Source organism: Fringilla coelebs, assembly GCF_963513975.1.
Source record: "Fringilla coelebs genome assembly, chromosome: 3".
NCBI lineage: Eukaryota > Metazoa > Chordata > Aves > Passeriformes > Fringillidae > Fringilla > Fringilla coelebs.
The window spans coordinates 104,571,097-104,593,203 of NC_140030.1; the positions used below are offsets into that span (position 1 = coordinate 104,571,097).

General features: G+C 40.6%; 2 protein-coding genes across 2 annotated transcripts; one reads left to right on the forward strand and one right to left on the reverse strand.

Moving 5' to 3' along the window:
- Positions 1-217: 217 nt before the first annotated feature.
- DZANK1 (double zinc ribbon and ankyrin repeat domains 1) lies at positions 218-20,106 on the forward strand (the record flags this gene model as incomplete). The annotated part of the gene is made up of 20 exons (XM_084203646.1): positions 218-336; positions 970-1,123; positions 2,175-2,292; positions 2,661-2,757; positions 3,518-3,630; positions 4,184-4,269; positions 4,927-5,044; positions 5,927-6,040; positions 6,977-7,069; positions 8,960-9,082; positions 9,795-9,956; positions 10,828-11,056; positions 14,317-14,420; positions 15,601-15,672; positions 16,580-16,676; positions 17,466-17,554; positions 18,613-18,693; positions 19,235-19,362; positions 19,718-19,792; positions 19,986-20,106. The coding sequence occupies exons 1-20, from the start codon at positions 228-230 to the stop codon at positions 20,104-20,106; spliced, it is 2,283 nt and encodes a 760-aa protein (XP_084059772.1). The 5' UTR covers positions 218-227.
- A 475-nt stretch (positions 20,107-20,581) lies between these two features.
- LOC311152015 (baculoviral IAP repeat-containing protein 5-like) lies at positions 20,582-22,003 on the reverse strand (the record flags this gene model as incomplete). Its single annotated transcript, XM_084202758.1, has 4 exons — positions 20,582-21,209; positions 21,439-21,556; positions 21,693-21,802; positions 21,890-22,003. 4 exons carry the CDS (start codon positions 22,001-22,003, stop codon positions 21,129-21,131), a joined length of 423 nt encoding a protein of 140 aa, XP_084058884.1. The 3' UTR covers positions 20,582-21,128.
- Positions 22,004-22,107: the final 104 nt, after the last annotated feature.

Genomic DNA, 22,107 nt, shown 5'->3' on the forward strand with positions numbered 1-22,107 from the left:
GCCTTACTCCTTCCATGTGTCACTGACATGAGGTGCTGAAGCTGTTCTAGCTCAAACACACAGAATCACAGTCACAGGATGGTTTAAAGAATCCAGTGTTCTCTCTTCAAGACAAACAAAGACCAGTAGTCATGCTAAAAGACTGTATTTTTGAGTGCATTCTTCTTTTTAGAAAAATGACTGTCTGCCCTTTTGCTTTTCTATTTTAAAGATAACTGCTGAGAAAAATGACAGCTGGCTCTGTCTCAGCTCCTCAGATCATCCCACTTCGAATCCCACCTCCAGGGAAAGCTCAACGGGAAATAGACACAAACACTCTCATAGAAATAAAATCAGGTATGAACTAGGCTTTAACTCCATCTCAGACCTGTACTTATGTGTCCATTTGAAATATTTAGCCTTTATACTTTTTTCACATTTAATCATGATGTTTGGAGCATGCATTTAAGGAACTTATAAAATTGACCAGCAGGTTTGATGCACCAAATATACTTGGATGTAATTTTATGCATCCAAACAATATTACTGACATAAAAGTTATATGTGTTAGCAGTCTCAATTGCTTCCAAGGCCAAGCTTTTAAGCTGTTGCATTTGGCTTTGACTGCAAAAACAGTTCTTGAAAGAATCATGTGCTAGGCTCACTCCCAATGTTGTCGTTACAATTTTTGAATTGTCACCTTTTGCTGTGGAAGAAAATACCCTTTGTCATTGGAATGGACAAGCTGCTGCATGTTTGCATGCAAAATCATTTCACAGATACTTTGCTGTCAGGAATATTGCTTACAATGAAATTGCTTTTGTTGAGTAACTGATATTTCATGGGAGAAACAGTTTTGATCCCAAACATTCGGTCACTTATGGAACTGCTTTCTTTTCTCTATGTGAGAAAAATCAAGCACAGTAGTGAGTCCTTTGTTTTTCCAAGGTTGCCTACAGTCTGAGAAATTAATTTTTCTGTTTCTTTCAGATACACCTGAGGCCTCTATTTATTACACTTTAGATGGAAGTAAACCAGAACTCACTAGGAAACCTGGCTATGGGCCATATAACACTTTGGAGTATAAGGGTCCTATCATATTACCAGAGGGGAGAATAATGGTCAAGGCCCTGGCAGTTACAAAGTGAGTATCCTGTTTTGGTTTATTTTAGTCCTGTTTTGGCAAGGAACAGACATCCCTGTCCCTGTGTTTAAATCACTCCACACCCTGCAGGTGAGAGATGAGCCTTCCCCCAGGCAGTTTGCAATCTAAATGATCCTCATGAATAGCATGACTTGGCTTTCTCAGGATAATTTTTATCCATTAAGTGTTTGTGTGGTTGGATAACCTCTTGGGTGTTATCTCCTGGACTCTGGGTGTCCAGTGATCCCAGAGGCTGTGGATGAGAAGCTGATGTACTGTCCTGAGAGCTCATCCTTTGGAGTGTGACCGTCAGAAACACCAGAAAAACCAGGCTGGTGTTTTGGGGTCATCCAAGGAATGGTTCTGTGGATTTATAGAAGCTGGCCTTCCCAGGAATTTGCTTGGTTTCTCCCAAAGGATCACAGAATGCTGAACCTCACAGCTTAAGTACAACATTGAGTGAAGCAAAAATGCAAAACATTGAAAAAAAACCTGGATTTTGCTGCACCATTACTGACTTTGTCCAAAATAACTTCATGCTTAGAGACAGAGAGAGGACACATCAATTCTCTGTCTGTACTGTGTTGCATTATCTTTTATTTCCAAGGGAACAGGAACTTCCACTTTACTTGGAGATTTGTGTTTGCTGTTCCCTGTTAGCAGCACCTGCAGCCAGCCTGTGCTTGTGTCTGCACTGCAATACAACATTATATAACACACAAAACCTAGGCCTAGGTTTATTTTCTGGCTATCACTGCCTGGATTAACACTTGTTTCCAGTCTGTTTATACTAAGACATTTTCAGAGATTCACTATAATGACAATAAATCATGCAAGAGTGGTTTGGACATTTACAGCAATTTCATTCCACTGCTGTAATTTAATAGGTATTAGAGAATGACAGTTGTTTTATCAAATAAATATTGCCCAGGATTCTACTGCAATAATGACTGGCAAGCTTGGAAGGGATGTTCCACATCCATCAGTGATTTTCTTGTTGCAGCACACAGCTCTGTGGCAGGTTCTTAGCTTTGTGAATATTGGTTTTCAGGGACTACAGGGAGAGTTCAGTTGTGACAAAGGTGTTTGTGGTAGAGTACCAGCAACCAAACTTCCTTTTCCCTGTTGAAGATGATGACAAGAATTTCCTAAAAAATATGGCCACACAGGTAAGTTTTGGAAATTGTAACCCCTTGTGTGAGTATAAAATGTTGTATATATGATATTATTTAGAGATTAAGCTTTGACTGCCAGTTTTATCCACATATCTTATTTTCTCTGTTTGCCCATCTTTGCTGCTTTGGTCCCTTCTGTAATATTAAAATTTCAAGGGGACACCTCCCCCCAGTAGTATTTTATGACTGATTGAGGTCAAATATTTTAAAAATACATTTATCAGTTAAGCTTTTCAAATGTTTCCATTGAAAATAAATACCTTAAGCATCTACTTTTAAAATTTTAACAAATAACTATAGCAAGAGAGGATTAGAGCAAAAGCAAAAATTTTATTTGGAATTCAAATGGAATTACATTTTAGAATAAGGAAGGTGGAACATTTACTACAAAGCCTAAGAAGAATAGACTGAATGTGGAAATCAAGCCTGCCTGGGATGAAACATACCAAGACCTTCAAGGTACAGTATCACTTTATAAAACTGAGATAGTCTTCTGTTCTAGCAGAAAATAGCATAGAGTCTCCCTCTTGTATAACTTGTAAAATGTGGGTAATTTTAAAACCCTCTCAGAAGACACAACATTCTCTGGAAATCCCAGTTTGGATTGTTCAACACTGCAAATAGAGAGCAAAATTTACCTTCCATACATTTCACATGATTCTTAAAAACATATTAAAATGTCATTCATTTCTCAGCAACACAACAGGGCCCTGTCTGTATTTCCCTTTCTGCCAGAAGATGCTGTTAAATTGATAGGATTGCAAATCCTTTACAGAGTTTTACTGATGTTTGCTTGCAGCAAGATTCCAAAATAAATACACTGAGCAGAAATGAAAGCTTCACCCAGATTTTCTCTGTAGATAAAGTGTCTTATTCCATAGCAACAGCAATGGGACTGTTTTAGAGCAGGTAATTGTATTAATGCTTACTCATTAATTTACTCTTAGGAGCTGGGGTTTTTTTTTAGCATGCAGGAAGGAAGAAAACTGTAAATAAGTTAAAACACGAAAGTCAGCTCTGTCAGAGAGGTGTGGGGTTTCTTCTAGTTTCATTTTCTGTAATTCCATGCAGCTTATTTGAACCCAAAATGTGGATGCCAAATATGTTTTTAATTATGCTTAGCTAGACTATGTAACATTCCTGTTCAGATATATATTAACTGAAGCATGAAGTGGGTGACAGTGGAATAACAGGATTGTCATTTTCATCTTGGAAACAGACAGAAAGCCTTCTCACAGATCCCCTCAAGGACCTCAGCTCCTTCCCAGTGGTTTGGGAGCCACAGAGCACAGAGAGGAATCCACCTCAGCACAACCAATGGAGTCATTGCAGGTGAGCAAAGGGGTAGGCTGAAGAAAAGTGTGCAAGGCTGTCATCAGGACAGAGGTCTAAAAAAAGGAGGAGGTGAAGATTTGTGATCTCTCTCAGCTATTAATGCCTTTGCCTGGATTCTACAGTGCTGACTTGAAGTGTAATGGTAATGATGCAGTAGAATAGCAATACCCAAAGCAGGACACAGTTGTCAGCATGGACAAAACCAGGCAAAGGAAATCAACACTGACTGCATTCCTACTCATTCTTTTCTAAGACATTCTTGAATCTGCAGTTAGCAAATGCTTACTGCTGTTTGTTGGGAAGTTAATATTTAAAACTCAATATTCAGTAATGCTGTGGTGGATGTAGCAAGGCATTGATTTATTCTTACTGGAAGAAGCCATGGGTCCTTAATTCAGCTAATGAGGGAATCAAGGATGGTAGACACTCTTCAAAGCAGTGCATGTCAGTGCAGTTTATTTCAAATTGCATCACTAGCTGATTTTTCTATCTTTCTATGTATTTTGCAACTATTTCCTTACTAAAGCATAAAGAATCACCTCTATTTCAGTTTGCAAGTTCCTCTGCAGTGACTAGCCAGAAAAGCTTAGCAAGCACACATGTGTCAAGGATCCAGAGTGAAACAGATTTCCTTAAGTAAGTGGCTTCTCCTTTTAATATTTTTGTCCTTTGGAAAATATCTGATCCTTTTGCAACCAAGCTGATAATACTGTGGGCTTCTATAAAAATAAGGAAGGCAAAGACAGACCCTGGCTCATAGCTGCAGAGTATAATCTAGATAGAACTTTGAAAATTCTGTTTCTTAAATGTAGTTTTCAGCTGTCAGTTATCAGCTGTCTTATCCCTTAAAAAAACTCCTAACACCCATAGGATCAGAGGATAAACGGTTTTTCCAAATGATAGTACACCCTCAGTGCTGTAGGTGAACACTGCTCACTGGAGTAGCCTCACAGAACATTAATGCTTATCAGGATTGAAAAAGTTCTGTGATCTACATCAGTGGCTCCCCATGGTGCAGCAGTGAGGCCTTACACAGACTGCCTGTCAGGAGACCTGTTTATCTTCCATGATGAGGAGGAAAGCGTGAAACTCCATAGTAGCCAGACAGCTTTCTACCTTGCAAAGCTGTTTGGAGTTCAGAGCTCTGTATCATGGATGTTGAGGCATGGTGTGGCGTTCCACCACAGCTGAGAAATCAGAGGCCTAAGTCCTGTGACAACCAGTTGCAGGTTATTCATTATTATGCAGCAGTGCAATACTAAACCCAGCTCAGCCAGTTTGCTTTATTTTCAGATGTGCACATTGTTCTGCCCCTCGCCTGTCTGAGCCCTTGGCTCACTTCTGCCAGAAATGTGGATCTCCTGTCCCCCCTGTGCCATTCCAGTGCTTCTCAATCCCCGAAGGAACACAGGTCAGCAAAACATCACAGCAATCCACACATCATCCTTGCAAAGAACAGCAGCCTCTGCAAGTTACACAGGCAGTGCTGGCAAACCTGTTACCTACTCACACTTTCATTTCAAAGTTCTGCTCTGATTGCTTTGTTCTGCTCAGTACCTTTAGCACTGGACACAATGAAATCCTCCAACAATGGGTGATATTGATTTTTTTCAAGTGCCATGTATTCTAATAAGGAAAACAAAGAAAAATAAATTATTTGCCTGTGTCAGGAAACACTACCAGACCTGAAACTTTAAATGGTGGCATGTGTGGGCATATGCACCAAGTCTTTGGAATGGTGTCTGTATTCCCTAAGCCCTTCCCAAGAGATCATAACCTGATCTAACAAGTCAGCAGTGTGTTTCCCTTCCTGTATCATTAGAAAGTTGTCTGGTCTGGGCAATGCTGTAGTTTTAAGTAATGACCAAGATTCACCACCTCCGTAGATTAGGTTCATAATTAGAAGAATTTCAATTACGTGTGTGAAGTGGGTGATAGTGGAATAACAGGATTGTAATTTTAGACTTGGAAACAGACGGAAAGCCTTCTCACAGGTCCCCTCAAGAACCACAGCACCTTGCAAGCCCTACTATATTTTATAGCATCATTTTAATTTTATTGAAAATTACCTTAATACTTTTCTGGCATTCTCTTTCCAGATGTCTTAATATTTTCTCAATATGATCCTTTGATCTTTATGGGTCAGTATCAGCATCAGTTTCTGTCAGTTGCTAGGTTTCCAGTGACCTTGCTGCCAATGTAGATTCCAGCTAGGAAAATACTGAAATCTCATTATATCATTAATGATCTCATTGTGGTCCTTAACATAACTGTGATGTGGCTTTTCCTTCAGATGGCACCGTGCCTTGAATGCAGACATCTTGTGCCAATGAATACCCCCACTTGCATTATCTGTGAGGCACCAATAGCTCCACAGCTGCAGCCCCAAAACAACATCTGCATAAAGGTAATTGAGAATAAGAAAACAAATTAGTGATTTAACTCCTGGCATGCATTTTTCTAACAGATGACTTCATTACAAATAGTTTGATCCAACCCAGCTTTATAATTACATTGTGGACAACTTTAAGAGTTAGTGAGATTTAAAACAGCTTGAATGGGAAAAGGGATGAAAGATTCCCCAGTACAAGAAAGACATGGACATACTTCCCTTGAGAAGAAAGGAGCAGCAGAGGCAATGTGTGACAAGCTGACCTTAACCCCCATTTCCCTGTGCTGCTGAGGAGGGCAGGAGACAGAAAATCAGGAGGAAAATAAAGTCCAGGAAGGAGGGAGGGGAAGGTGTTTTTTGAGATTTGGTTTGATTCCTTATTTTCCCACTCTGATTTGTTTGGTAATAAATTCAGTAACTTTGCCCAAGATGAGTCTGTTTTTCCCCTGACAGTAATCAGTGAGTGATCTCTCCCTGCCCTTAAACTCATGAGCCTTTCATTATATTTTCTCTTCTCCATCCAGCTGAGGAGGGGAGTAATAGAATGGCTTTGGTGGGCACCCGGTCTTCAGCCAGGGTCGACTCACCACCAGAGATCTTTTAAGACACCTCATAGTGCTATGGTATTATTTTTAATAATTGCCTATGCAGATACTGGGCTGTCTGGTTTTTGTGAGGATAGTGACTAAGCAAACTGAAACCAGAGTATACAAAGAGCTGGAGATACTGATACTGAGTCTCCTGAGGAAACTATACCATAATTAAAAAACAAACAGTCCCCATGTGATGAGAGGCAACATGGCCTAACTAAAGAGTGAAGCAGCCCAGACTTGAAGGATATCCTCTGTCTGCAGGGCTGAATAACCACAGCATTTTTTAAGATCAAGTCTTTGTCTTTTTGTTGACAGTTTTCAAATACTATGTGAAATGTATCTTCTCTCTATTTAAAAGGGCAAAGTCATTTGTCAGGTGTGTGGCACAGGAAATCCTCTTCACCATAAACACTGTGCAACTTGTGAGAGCAAACTGCCTGAAGTACAGATGGTAAGGCTTCAATCACACTGGGTGAATCAAACCACAGCACAACATCCTTTATATCTGGAAAACTGAAGTCATGTCCCTGTGTTACCAAAGCAGAGATTCTCTCCCCAATGTTATATTTAAGCCCAGTCCTCCCACAGAAGCTGATCCACAAATGTCCAGCTAAACATGAGTGTCTCATGTACCTTCAAGTTTCTGACATGGAAGTCAGGATTGTGAATAGCCTTGAGAAAGCTCAGAATGCTCTTAGAAAACGGGTAGTCTTGACTCCAAGAGAGTCTATGTCCAGATTACTTTCAATTGCAATAGAAAAGTTGAGCATATACATCAGGAACAACATTCACACTGATTTCAGTTATTTTCTGAAAATAGAATAGGGTTTTGCATTATTTTTCATATCTCCACTTTTACATTATTTTTCTTATCTCTACTTGCTGCTTCTCCTACATGCATACAGCTAGCATGCTTGTATTTGGCTGTGACTCTGCACAGAGGTGAGAAAAGCACTGAAATATTACCTCTAAAATTGCTCTGTTTAGCTTGGTTCCTTAGAAGAATTTTATTTTCAGTTCTGAAAAAAATCTTGTATGAAAAATGTCTGGTACATTTCAATTCTCCATGTTGTAGTAAATACAAAAATGATAGAACAATAATGGTTTGCAATTTAAAAATCTTCTGATTATAATGATTAACACCCTGAGTTCTAAAACTGTCCATAACTAGAGGCAAAAGTCTCTCGTAATGCCACATAAGTGTCATTTCAAAGTGAATTTCAGTAGGATTCTGCACTTACCTAAGATGAATGTATGTTTGGCTGCTCCACTGAATGCAGATATATGGGTAGATAATATGTAGCTGCATATGTAGTTAGGCATGTGACTTGAATGTGAGTCCTGTATTAACTGAGAAAGTTAAATGCTTACTAAGAATTATTAATAGCAATCAGAAAATTTGCTAATAATAGTGGTTAATAAGTGATAATAGCAATATTTTTAATAACAGTAATAATGCTGATATCATTATTAATGGCTACTAAATAATTTATATTTAGAACATACTTAGACTTGTGCTTTTCTAAATTTTATTTTCAAACTGAACCCCCAAATTACATTGTTGAAACTGCAATGCAGGCCACAGATTAAAATAGGGCTATTTTGTGTTTGCTTACTTGCTGTTATGGTGTAATCAAAATAATTTTCCTTGGGTTCTGTCCCCTCTCCATAATCCTGACTTGTAGAGAAAATAAACTGCATAAACCTTAAGGCAAAACCTAACAAAACATTTTTAAGTTCTATTTGTCCTAACTGGGATCTATACTTAAGCTCTGGAAGTTTCAGATGAAAAACCTGTGTTGCTTACTCATATAAGTTAATTGTAGAAAAGTTGGGTAATATATAATTTGCACAAGGCAAAAGAGTGCAAAAAAATATTTATGCAGCAAATTCCAAACTGTGAGGAAACTCTTTGCCTGAACATATTTTCCCTGCCATACTACTAAAAAGAAAGGCGCAAGGAAAATCGTGTGTTGGATTTGAAAATGCAAGTTTGTCACTAGAGAAGCCTCCATCTTAATTTCATATCTACTAATACATAGGGCCCTATTAAAAAATACTCAGTTTAAAAGCACACCATGGATAAGGTTATTTTTTAGTGCTAGTTCTGCTAAAAATACTTTCAAATTAATTAATGCTACATTTTACCATGGTTTTGTAATGAAAATTATGGGTTAGATCTAAGTCACTCTGTGGCTCGTTCTACACTGCAGTAATTCCCTTAGGCTGAAGATCACTTTGTGTTTCCAGAGCAGCTTGCTTTCCTCTTTCCCCTTAGTAGGCTTGTGGACTTTCCTTTAGGAGGAGCATTTTCTGCCTAATGCTTGTTTTGTTTCCTCAGCCCATGTTTGGAGGAGACTGGTGCCCAGCTCTGCGGGGCCAGCCAGGGAAGACTGCTCAGTGCTGCAAGTGCCGTGGCGTGAACCAGAGCGATGCCCGCTTCTGTGCCTGGTGTGGGGCCAAGGCACGTGCTCCTGCTGCCTGTGGGGACAAACCTGGGGCTGCTTCTCTGCAGCAGTGTCACACTGCTCTGTGCTAAGCTCCTGCCAGTCAGTAAACACTGTTATCATCCAGATACTTGCTTAGAGCACAGAGGATTGGGTATGGGAAAATGAACGGCTTTAGACAACATCCTGACCCCACAAGAGTCAGTGATCCCAGGGTTTAGACCTGCAAACAAATTATCATGGGTCAACAGGTCATTGCATCAGTTGAGATGCAACAGCCTTGTGCTCAGGCAAAGTAGCTTAAGCAGGTACAGGCTGACCCAATGCAAGTCAGCCTGTTCCCATAACAGCTCTGGGCTATAATCATCTATACAGACAATTACCAGATATGAGATGATGCATGCAATTGTTCTGACTGAAGGCCTCTTGAACTTTAGTAAGGACAAGTACTTAACTGCTGCTCAGTAGAGTTACAATCAATGTAAACAATTTCCCCTTGTACAGTGCTTCTACCTAAGATCACACTTGAGGAGAATTTATTCTCTGTGAGCTGAATGCACATAAAATTTGAAACACACCCCACATGTATAAATAACCATTAGTCCTGTACTGTACTAGGGCACTCAGGGTGGTACTTTACTTCCTTTTTATTCATTCCTCTACCCTTATCATTCCTGAGTCATTCATCCTATGCTTCTCTAGTGACAAATGTTGCATTGAAATTTCCAGCCTGGACCTCCTCCATCCTACTTTACTTGTTCCAAGTGTGGAACCAGCAACCAGCCCTATGCTCGCTTCTGTGTGTCTTGTGGTGCCTACATAGAGCCCCCATCCAGACAGAGCTCTCCTGGCACTCCCATGGACCGTGGGGACCCCCTGGCATCCTCCCAGGTAGGACACACAGTGATACAAAGCCAGGTTTGAACTCAGCTGAGAGGCTGCTCCACTGAGGGGATGGATCAGCACAGCTCCATTCATTCCCTTGGGACAATGCTGTGGGCTGGTGTTATCATATTTCAAAAGTCTCATACCTTCTGGGTGATGTCTCATGGGCAGCTCCTCACAGCACTGACTCCCTCTTCACAGCACAACCAACAAACCCCATCTCTCCTCTTAACTAGCTAACCCACTCTTTTGTAGCACTCTTCTTATTGGACACAGCTGTGACCTTTTAAAGGCAGGCCTGTTCCTCATCTTTGGTGATTAGTACAGCTGCAACTCCTCAGGTGTGAGGCTACCTTCTGCACTATTTTCTTACATTCTATCACTCCACAGGCTTGGAGAACAAGGAGGGTGAAAATGGTTTGCTTTCTGCTGAAAAGCAGCCTCAGCCCAAGGTCTCAATCCGGCCTCTTTGTAAATGGCAAAGTGAAAAACAGTCAGCCTTTCAAAAGTCCCAGCTCTTCAACTTATTGGCTGTGAATTATTTGTGGTCTGCTGATACAATGTATTTTTTCACACAAGTGGAGTAGTTGTTTTTAAACTGTTTTAAGACAGAGCCCAATACTTAACAAGGCCAGCTTTTGCCCTACAAAAGCGTACACGTTCCCTGGCAATCATGAAGAATTTGGATTTTGCTTGAATATTTGTGATAGGTTGCATTGTTGTTACAGACTGGTAATTAAAAATTTAAAATTGTTAGTTATTCTTCCTGCTAGCTTTTTCATTCCCTTACAGTTTGGTGTTCTGGTTAGTTATGCTTGTAAACCATTGAATTATATCTATATTACTTATATTTTCCCTTCTCCTCCACCCCCTACAGGCAAAACTATTACAGGCTCAAGTTGCCTGGCAAACTTGTCCTGTTTCCTTGCCCAAATCAAGGGCAGAACTCACAGAAAGAGAAGATAAAGGAACCCAAACCATTGGACTTTTTTACCCATCCAGCAAACTGTTGGAAAAGAAGGAGCTGGAGCTAATTTCACAAAAAGAAAAGGTGGAAAAGATGAGTGATCATAAGCCTCTCCTGACAGCCATTAGTCCTGGAAAAGGTTAGAAGTTCTGATTTTAAGATTTCTAAACAATTTATGACCTTGCTTTTTTTCTTGAAAACATTATAGTGTGTGGAATGTGGCATCAGTAGGACACTGATTTACATCTTTACAAGTCTGTGTTTCCACCAGTCACTTGTAAATGCACTGCCTTAGAATTCAACCACTGATCTCCACCAATAGCTAAAATAAAGGTTTCAGCAATATCAGAATTGGGGTTACTGAGCCCTGTGCAGACTTACTAAATTTGTAGCAGTTTGATTTCTTCAGATCCCACTAGACTGGAGGCAGGTGTCCTGTATTGGAATTGGAAACCACTGAACAGCTGCCAGCACCCTCCCCAGCCCCTGCCATGTGAAATTCAGGCAGAGCTGTGATGGCACCTGCAGAGATATTGATAAACAAAACTCTGAGACACAGGGGGTCAGAGCTCTTGAAAACATGATGAAGGTCATTTACATGAACAACTTGTTTGGAGTGCTGTTGTGGAATAAATTATAGAAGCTTCAGAAGCAAAGAAAACTGAACTAGTGGAAGGGATTCTAACAGGATTATGAAGACATCACTCATTGAAGAGTCTTTCACAGACAACAGTAGAAGCAGTATACGTAGTGCAGACAACTTTCTTTCACAGCTGAGTTTTGTGGTCTCTTGTTCTTTGTGGAATCACTTGGCTGTTTGCTGTCATTAAATGCTTGCCATTTTTAGGGGGTTTAGTTTTAGGATCCTGAGAAATCTTCAGCTTTCTGGATCCCAAACCCTTGAAGACAGTCCATCAGTACTAATTAGGAATCTAATAAATGCCTCAGTGAGCAAAATTGTCTTTAATCTCACAGGGCAGTCCAGCTGGGCAATCCATAGAATGAGTTAATTTTAAATCATTACAGCACCAAACCCTGGTTTAGAGGAGCAGTTACTCCTTTGGATCCACTTTCTTATCTAGCTCTCTTCAGCAATCAGATGATCAACCTCTCAGGCTGTTACCAGAATTAATTTTCTATTGGGTAGTAAAAGCTGCTAATGAATGTTGGAAATTCCTCTTTTGACTCTGTGTGTCTGTATTCAGATGGGCTCTGATTCTTAAAATAATCACTGGAGAAATCTGTTTTCCTCCTCCCTTCCTCTGAAGTGTAACAGGTTCTGTTAGGCATCACTGTAGGAAATACAACACTTTACTCAACATGTTAGGGAGCTTAATTTAGTCAGAGATAAAGCAGGATTGGCCCCTAATAGTGCAAAGAAAAAGGAAAGTCACACTGAATATTTGTATATCTCTGTCAGAAGTGCAGCTCTTGACTTGTGAGTGAGAACTGCTGTCACTGGGAAAGGCTGGGAAGAAATTCTGTGCTGCTTTTGAATTCTTTTCACTTTTATCCACTTAGCAGAGGTAACTTTGTTGAAGTTGCACTGTGTAATGTATTCTGCTTTAGATCCTGCCAAGGCCTGAGGAACTTACTTCATTCCATAAATCAATAAATGTCTCTTACAGTCAGTTCATGCTGAGTCGTATACATGGCTTGAAACTATCTGTATCAACAAGACCATGTACTATCACCCAGGAAAATCTTGTTTATATATGGCAAATATGACCATTATTTCTTCAATCAAAATAGGATCAGACATTTGATAGTCAAGTTTTTAAATACGAGTTATTAAATAAAATGGAGGAGGTTATTATTTCTTGACCATATCAACTAACCTCCTTTTCATGTGTGCAGATAAAAAAAAAATTAAACAGTTAAGGGGCAAACAACAGCAGTACCAAAACATTAATCCTCTGTTGTATACTGTATTTCTTTTTTTGCTGTACTTTCAGTCTGTTTTGAACAGAAACCAAGACATTTACCAGGTAAACTTTACAAAGAACTTCCCTTTTCTACTGCAACAAAGGTTAAATCAGTGTGATATAGGTATAATCTGCTATTGGCAGCATGGATTCAAGTATTCCATCAATGCTGCCAAAAAGTCCTTTGAGATATAATAGAACATCAACCATGCAAGAGTATGTTCCTGACAATCTGGATTTTTTTCAAATAAAATCTGGAGATCTGGGCTAGTTATGAACCACTTTATTGCAAATAATACTGACTTCTATGGAGAGATCACTCAGCAAGTAGTCTATTTTAGATGTTTTAACACTGCTTTCAGCTTGTATTAGTTTTTGTATATGAGACCACAGCAGGGAACAGTTCATGTTGTTCTGTGGTTCCTTCTTTTTCTATTCATTTAAAGCTGCTTAACAAGTAAGATTTGTTGGTTTAATTTGTCACACCATCATTTGTCAACCTTGAGTCTTCCAAGCACAAAATTCCTTGTGCACTTGCTTTGTCTTGTAAAAGCCAGAGCAGCACTTCCCTTCTGGCTTGGTCTCTTTTCACTGTTTTAAGCTTCACTTAACATGAAGGAAAGGATAAGGTTAGAGCAGCTGGATTGTGTAAGTTAAATGAGGTTAGCAAGCCTACACAGTTTATTTACAACAAAATAAAAAAGATCAGCCAGATCCTGAAAACAATCAGTTAAAAATGAGAACAAGTCCATTTGGTTTTTTTTTCTCTGATGAAAACAAAATGTAGTTCTGGAATTGCCTGGACAGGAGGTGCAAAAGCTCTAAATGGCTTAAGATGAGTTTTTAATCCAGGCACATTCAGCCCCTCAAGTTTTGTGTCCTCTATCAGCATAAAGGAATGCTGACTCTCTCCCAGCAGTCCTGACAGGCAAAAGAGCAGAAGAGCAGGAATGCTTAAGCTTTTAATATGCTCTCACATATATAATTGAAAGCAATTTATTTTGAGGATAATTTACATAGACCAAAATGTTGTGTGTCCTGAGTTTCTGTGTTTGCAATTTTCAGATTTGGATTATTGTTCCCTGTCAATTATCCTAAATCAACTAAAAATCAGTTCAACACATAATTGCTTAATTGTAATATTTTACTTTTTTCTTGTCATATGATCTGGAATGGTGTGAGATTTTTCCCTTCACACAGAACCAGTTTTGACTCCTAAGGATCATTCCAAGAGATGGCTTTGTGAATGGAGGGCCCTAAGGATGAATTATAACTATAGATGAAACAGTGTTTCACCTGGCTTTTCAGGGTATAACTTCCTTCTCATTTTCTTGATTAGATGAATTTTCAAAAGGTTTTTTTTTTTTTTAATCTCAATGAAACTATGCTATCTTTTAAATGTTCCATCACTTGACTAGAAGGAACGTTAATCACATTTGAAGGATTTTTCTCCTGCTTAACTCCCTGTGAACAGGTTACTGGAGAAAACAGCTGGATCATGTTTGTGCTCATGTAAGAAGCTATGCCCAGAACAACCTTGAATTCAGAACACTGATTGGAGAACCTCAAATGGGAAAGGTAGGAAGGAGCTTGTGTGTAATATCTTCCTATGGAGGGTCATGAAAAGATTATTGTGGCTGCTACATAAACACTGGAAAAGTAAATGTCTCCCTTTTCTTTAGATGGTGATCTGTTTCTCATTTGTCTTGTTTGGTTGTTCCATTTTATTGGTCAGTCTTCTCCTGAAGACTTTTTTCTGCTTTTTTTCCAATGGCAATTCCTATTCTCTCACCTAAGAGCTGTAAGGGGAGTGAGAAATCTTTTGCTCAGCTGTTTTTATATAGTGAGAAGGTGGAAATCTTCTAGGACTCCTTCCTAAGGAATAGATACTCCAGTAGATACTTTGCCCCTGATTTCTATATTCACTTGAGACCTATTGTGCACCAGAATGTTCAGAAGCTGCAGTGCAACCATAAGAGAATATCTGCTTAATAGTTGAGATACAATCCATCACAACTTACTTTGTCTGCTAGAGGATTCAAAAGGATAGCCCAAGAATATAAAATTGCCTAGGGAAGGCTATTCCTGCTGCTTCCTGGCCTTTTGTTAGTTTATTGCCTTAAAAGCAGTGCCCCCACAAGTAATAAATGGTTCAAAGCAGATGCCAACTATCTGGGTTTAATGCTGCTTTTTCAGTTTTTCACCCGGATTAGAAATATAATCAACCTTGCCTCAAAATTCTCAACCAGCTGCAATATAATCTTCATTCCACTTCTTTGCAATCCCCTGTGCACTCATTTTTGTATGACTTCCATAGACTTGTTGCCAGCAGTACTGTCTCAAGGAATTGATACACAAAGGCACCAAAGTGTTAATACAGACTGTTCTTCCCCAGACTGGTGTCACTAAAGCAGCCACCAGTTCTCCTGGATTTGGGAGTCCCAAGAACAACACAGCCTTTTATGCAGCTACAAAATCTCAGTGGAGAATGGCTGAACTTCCATGAAATGCAGCCTCATTACAGTTTTGGATTAATTTGGTGTTTCGGTAGTTATGAAATTTCCAGTTACTCAAAACACACCTGCCCCTTTCTCATGGACATGGGAAGTGTTGGTACAATATCACAAGGAGGCAAAGGCCACGTGTGTGATTTTGTGCATTGGCTGCACAAGAAACACCATCAGCAAGAATTATTCTTTAAAGTACTTCTGTGGGGGTTTTTTGCTAAGATATACTAATGGCTCCTCTTTCCTTTTAGATCAATTATGCCACTGTCTCTGAAGATGACTATGAAGTCACTATTACATTGAATTTTGCTGCTGTTAACAAGGTCAGTTCATGGGACGGGGCCTGTTGAGAGGCAGCTGGTCTAAAGCTGTCACTAGAGCAGTGTAATGCCGATATATTTTAAATTCAGGTCTAAAGAAGAAATGCTTTTGTTCAGAGGGTGTTAACTTACCTCTTCAGATAAAATAATCTTTTTGTTTCTCTGTTGGAGCTGGATGAACAGGTATCCTTATCTGATTCAGCCAGGCTTCATGGTTATGTTGCTGCCATCTCACGTTTTGTTAGCTTGCTATTAGTATTAACTTTCTTCTTTCAGCTGATGTTGTTTAATGATTCTAGCACCCCTTAGCTTTTGATCTCAGAACCTGCTTTTCTTCAGCCTGCAAAGTGTGCTCTTAAAAACTAATCTTAGTAATTTTCAATAGTTTGGAGATAACTTTTGTCAGAGCTCCTGTTAGCTCTATTCAAAATCTGGAATGTCTATCTCAGGAATTACCATGTTCCAAAAATCACAATATACACATTTCCAGCTTTTCAAGATGAAAATCTGCCATTTCAAAAGTCCAAAATTCAGACTGCGTCTCTTGTGTGGAATCTTGGAAAGCTTACCTTGCCATGTGAGGGCTGAAACACTGTATCACACATTTCAGAACTGAAATTTCTCAAGTGGTAGAAACACTTTCATTTGGATGAGAATCTCCATTTCATTAACTGAGGTTGTATCACTTTTTTTCCTAAATCAAAAGAAATACCTAACACAAGGTTCAGAAAAAATTGCTACATAATTTTGCCTGAAAACAGAATTCAATTACATATGATAATGTCTTGTGGTAATTTGACACTGATATTCAAAGCCCATGTATTTTCTCATAGGCAAGTATTGTGCCACTAAGATTACAGCAGCATTACGTGATAATCTTAGTAACTGCCTGCATTTGATGATTCTACAGGATATTCATCCTAACAGAGCAGTGAAGTCCAGCAATGATTATCTGAGTGCTGCAACAGAACTCACAGATGGACAGGATGGCAGTCAGCCTAATTCTGGTGAGATTTTTTCCTCCCTGTCTTTACAGCAGACCATAAACAGAGTCAGGAATACAGAAGTAGTGCTTGGAAGCCTAGAGATCAAGGCAGGCAAACATTCTGTACCTATTTAAGTTGATCTTTTAAGTCTCAAAACATGTCCAAATTGAAATTTAAGCAATGTACAGATATTCTCAAAAGCTCCTGGGAACTTCATCCCTGGAGAGCCAAGGAGACCAGTGAGCTGCAGCCACAAGTCACAGCAGTACTTTTATTATAGCATTAAAACTTTGGATGTTTCACATATTCTTTTACAATAAGAACCAGAAATATCAATATTAGCTCTACTTCTGAGCTCTGGCATATTTGGCAGAGATGAGAAATTATGAAATACATTCATGAAGAGATGTTATTTAACTGCAATCTCCCACTGGTGTCAGTAACAGCTCAGCATTTTGGGCATCTCATTTTGGACTTAGGTTTTTTATTAAATCAATGAAATCAGTTGTAAAGTCAGCATTACAATTCAGGAATTCCTACAGCATCATTTGACATACTTAATTCACATGTAAGTTTAATCCACTTTGTGCTTCCTGTTTGAGGCTTGGCAAGAGCAGTCACTGCACAGGGAGCTGTGCAACCTTTTGTTAAAACCAGTTTGGACTGCAAAAAGTATTTCATCACTTTCTTATGTGGAAAACTGATAAATACTGCTTTGATTTTGGATAAATTATTTCCAGATCTCTGCTCCAAGTTCTAGTTAGGATACTGACTTTGCTTTGAATTAACACTTGTTTTCATTTCTGGTAGGCAGAAATGATCATAATCTTTTCTATTCAAGAAGCAAAATAAAGAGAACCAAGTCAAGAACACTCATGAGACAGGAATATAAGCTCTCTGTAAGTATCCTCTGCAAATAAAGGAAAAAAGATTCATAGAGCAGCACTAACATGAAGGAGGACACCCAGGCATTAAAATAGAAAGGTTTTAACCCTGACTGGGGGCAGAGGATAAAAGTCCAACTTAATACAAAACCTGAACTTAGGTAACTGACATTTAGTACAGAACTGAAAATAACTAATTTGTTTTTCTAAAAGTTTAATTAGATTTTTTCTCTCATTTTGAACCATTCAATTTTGACATTGCATTAGGCCTAAGGACTGGTGCAGTGATTCTCTTACAGGTTTTTTAAGAAACAACATCATATGGAGGTATTGTCATCTTCCCTTGACTTTACATTTGACTCCATAGAGGCCTAGTTTAATTCAAGAAACAAGGATTTATTTTCACTAGAGACCAAATTTCCTGAAAGAACTGTCTACTAAAGGGATTGTCAGTAATGACATGGAAATTTCAAAAGGGAAATGTACATTAATCTAAGCTTGGATCAGTCAGCCAACTCAATAGGTGGGAGAAGATAGAAAGCTCTGTGATATGAGTCCAGAGATAAAAATGCTTGGTAAAGTGACTGAGCTTTCAAATTGAGAAAAGGCTGAAAGCTGAGAAGAAATAAAAGGTTTTAGGTTTTGTTGTTTGTTTGTTAAGATTTAGTAAACTAATTTCTCTGAGGCAAAACATACACATTTTTAAAACAAAATACTTCCACAAGTTCTGGAAGCTTCAAACTTTACTCCTAAACATGTACCCATGTTTAATTTTACTGTGCTGAGCAGATCTTTGTACAGCCCTGGAGAGCTGCATTGCCATAAAGTGAATTATTTGCAGACACACATTGCTGAATGAAGACCTCAGTAGTGAGATATTAGTCAGAGTTACCCAACACTTGCTCAGGTTCAGAAAGACTTTCCCAAAGAAGTCAGGGATTAGTAACAGTGAGGCTCAGATACACCAAATTCATGTCACTGTGTGCATTTTGCACTTTCATTCCATGCAGAATCTAGCCCACCTACTTGTATTTTCCCTGTGTGAAATGTTCCTGGCTGTTGTGTCTCCACAGCCAGAGTCCAGACAGCTGCTGGATGAGCTGGGTCAAACTGGGAAAGGAAGAATTACCTTCATAGAACAATTGCTCAGTGATGTAAGTAATGCTTGCTGAAGTTCCCTTTTTCAACTCTTTGGCTGTCTACTGCATAAATATTAGCCTGGAATGCAACTTCAGCTTGATGATTAGGAGGCAACAGCCTTGCAATACCAGTCTTCAGATTGAAAGAGCATTTTAGAGAAGATAAAGCCTGTTTTACATTTACAGATGATCTCCCCAAATTTCTATTTGGTCAGCCCACAAGGCAGCCTTCTCTGGATTTGTCAAAGCCAAAAAAAAAAAAAAAAAAAAAAAAAAGTATTAGTTTTATAATTTTGGATGAAGTCCTCCATATAGCAAAGGCAAGCATCTCTGCATTTTTGCTCTGGGATCTCATTTGGCTACTGTTCCACACATTAACTCCGGCTTTGAGCTAGATGACAAACATTTTGAGAAGCAAAACAACACACTTTGAACCTCTCTCTGTCTTGAGCATGAAGCCCGTTTGCCAACTTGAACTGGCACAACACAAAAGCAAGGTGGAAGCTGAAGAATCTGTATGGTTTTAGCAGCCCCCTTTGCCTGTGCTCTGTTGCAGGGAGCTGACCCCAACTCCCTGAGCCAGGAGGAGCGCCCTGCCCTCACAGTTGCTGTCCTGAACAAGCACACAGGAGCCATCTCCCCTCTGGTGCAGAAAGGGGCTGACACTGACCAGCAGTCAGGGCCATGAGTGAGTTCCGACCCTCTGCCTCGGCGCTTCCCAAGTTTTACCAAAGAAATCACGCGTGCTCCAGTTTCAGAGAGAACTAAACCCCATCTCTCCTCCACAAATATGTTCCTTTCAAGGACAGCATCCACGCTCCTTCTTCCAGATGCCAGCTTTGAAGATTTCTCCTAACTTCTGTTATAAAAGCTGCTGTTCTATTCACTTCCTTCCCCCACCCACTTCAACTTAGTATGATAAACATCACCAAAGCCTACCACACTTCTCGTGTGTTCTGTATCCTCCTATTCACTTTCCTAAGTTGTATTTCCTAAGTTTCCTTAGGTAGTAAGTGCATTGCTCATTCCTCCTGTGCAGGCACAACAACACAGCTCTCCATGAGGCAGTTCTGCTGGGACTGGAGGGAGAGGAGAGCATCCGAGCCCTGTTAGGGTAGGTACTGTGGCTGTGCTTCCAGCCTGCCAGCACAGACCTGCCTGGCCTCTCAGAGCCTGCCCTGTGTCCCTGTGGGAAGGAGCATCCAGAAATTCCAAAGTTACTCCACATCAACATTCACCTACAAGCCACTTCACCACTAAGTGCACTGAATTGAAGCAGTTTAAACCAATATGTTCTGTATTTACAGCTGCAATGCAAGCGTGCAAAAGAAGAATGCATCAGGGCACTCGGCGCTGGATTTGGCTGTTGCAGCTGGAGATAATAAGGTTATTTCACTGTTCCAAGTAAGTGTGGCTAGAGAGCACTGAACAAACTTATGTGACACAGGAACACTGTTCTCATCAATGTGTTATTACAACAAACTTTTTCCCCAAATAAAGCTGAAGGTTCTTTGATTTTGGGAGCAGCTGATCACATGTGTCCAGTTCTGTCTGCAGAATCCACGACCCTGTGTGATCAGCTTGGTCCCTGTAACAGTCACATAGTTTCTCCAAGATTACCCCATTCCTTTCCAAGCAAAGGCACAAACCAAACCTTCCCAAGCACAAATACATTTCAATGTCTATGAAACGTCTATAATGCCTGATGGACACTGACACTCGAGCAACAGCACTGCAAGCTGTAACTGATGAGCTTAATTTCCTTTTTGATGTTAAAAGTGCAGTCAGTGCAGCCCATTGCAGTAAAGGTCAGAGTCTTGTCCTCCAGAAAATCGAGTAAAACTACTTTGTTGTTCTGCCTTCAGCTTTTATTTATAAATGCATCAACACGAGGCAGCAGCCAACTACAAACAGAAGTTTACAAGAATACCAGGCACACTAAGGTGTGGTATAACTCCAGTTCCTGAAGTATTTGTAAAACTCCTTCTCCTTTTTATGTCCCAAAGTATCTAAAAGCATCAGTATATTCAGTACAAACATGGAAATGCATGTCAACTCCTATCAGAAACACAAGTTTTAGCACCTGAGCTACCAGTATCTTTATGAGACAGCAATACCTCTAAACAGGTAGATTTACAACAAAACACAACAAAACAAAACAAAAAAACCAAAACAAAAAAAGAAGAAAACAAGTAAACCCACAAATAATAATCCTTTAAAAACCAGCAGGAAAATAAGGAGAATCCTTGCAGAAAAAGATTTTGTATGCAATGCATCAAACCCCAGCTACTTCCCAGACAGACTGGGAGGAGTGAAGCAGAATTCCCTCTGCTTCTCAGGGACAGCCAGTCTGGAAGCAGCCTCAGGAAACATGGCCATTCAGTCACAGGGGCAGTGCCACAGCATGTGGACAAGACAGGTGTCACTGGCAACTATGAAGCTGCAGCGGTCTAGGCCAGATTCTTTATACTACAGCGCTGGATCTTGGCTTTATCTTCAACCTTGGTCATCTTCTGAGAAACCTCTTTTTTCTGCAAAGAGTAAAAAATAATACGATATTACTGTCTACCACTAAGTGGAATATCGTTCAGCTTCGAGGAGAAAGCAGGATCCATCCTGCATAAAGCATGGCTGAGAACCAGGAAAGGGCACAGCGGCTGATCCAGCCCTAGCCTGGATGCAACAAAGCACTTTGCACAAAGCCTTGTGTAAGGAACGAGGCCAGCTGAACAATTCAAGGACAAGATGCCATGTACGTACAAGTGCCTTTCTCGTTCGCATTTTTTCCAGCTTCAGGAACTCCTGCACCGTCAGGTTAGGAGGTTCTTTCTGAAGAGAAAGAAAACCACAGGCCGCAGTGTGTTTTTTGTGCTCCTCCCTGAAAAGAGGTGAAAAGAGTGAGAAGATAAAAGAGGAGGCAGCAGCTCCCAACGAGCCACACGCAGCCGCTCTCGGTTGCCACCAGCGGCTCCCCGGGGCCGAGGCGGCGGCCGAGGGATCCCCCCGGTACTCACAGGGGGTCGTCGTCGGGCTCCCAGCCCTCCAGCTCCTTGAGGCAGTAGAAGCACTGCACCACGTCGGGGCTGTTCTCGCTGGGGCAGTGCACGAAGCCCGCCGCCGCCATCTGCGGGCACAGGGGAGGCCGTCAGCGCCCGCCCGGCCCCGCTCCGCTCCCGCCACCCCGGCCCCGCCGCCCCGGCCCCGCGCTCACCCGCTCGGGCGTGCAGGCGCAGCCCTCGGTGAAGGGCCAGTTGTGGAAGGTGGCGGCGCGGACGGAGTCGAAGTAGAGCCGCCACACGTCGGGCAGCTGCTCCCGGCCCGCCATGGCCCCGTTCAAACGGCTGCGCGCGCGGGGCAGGGCGGGAGCGGGGCGGGCCCGCCGCCCTCACGGAGCCCGCGCAGCCGGCCGAAAGGAAACCTCTTCCTTGT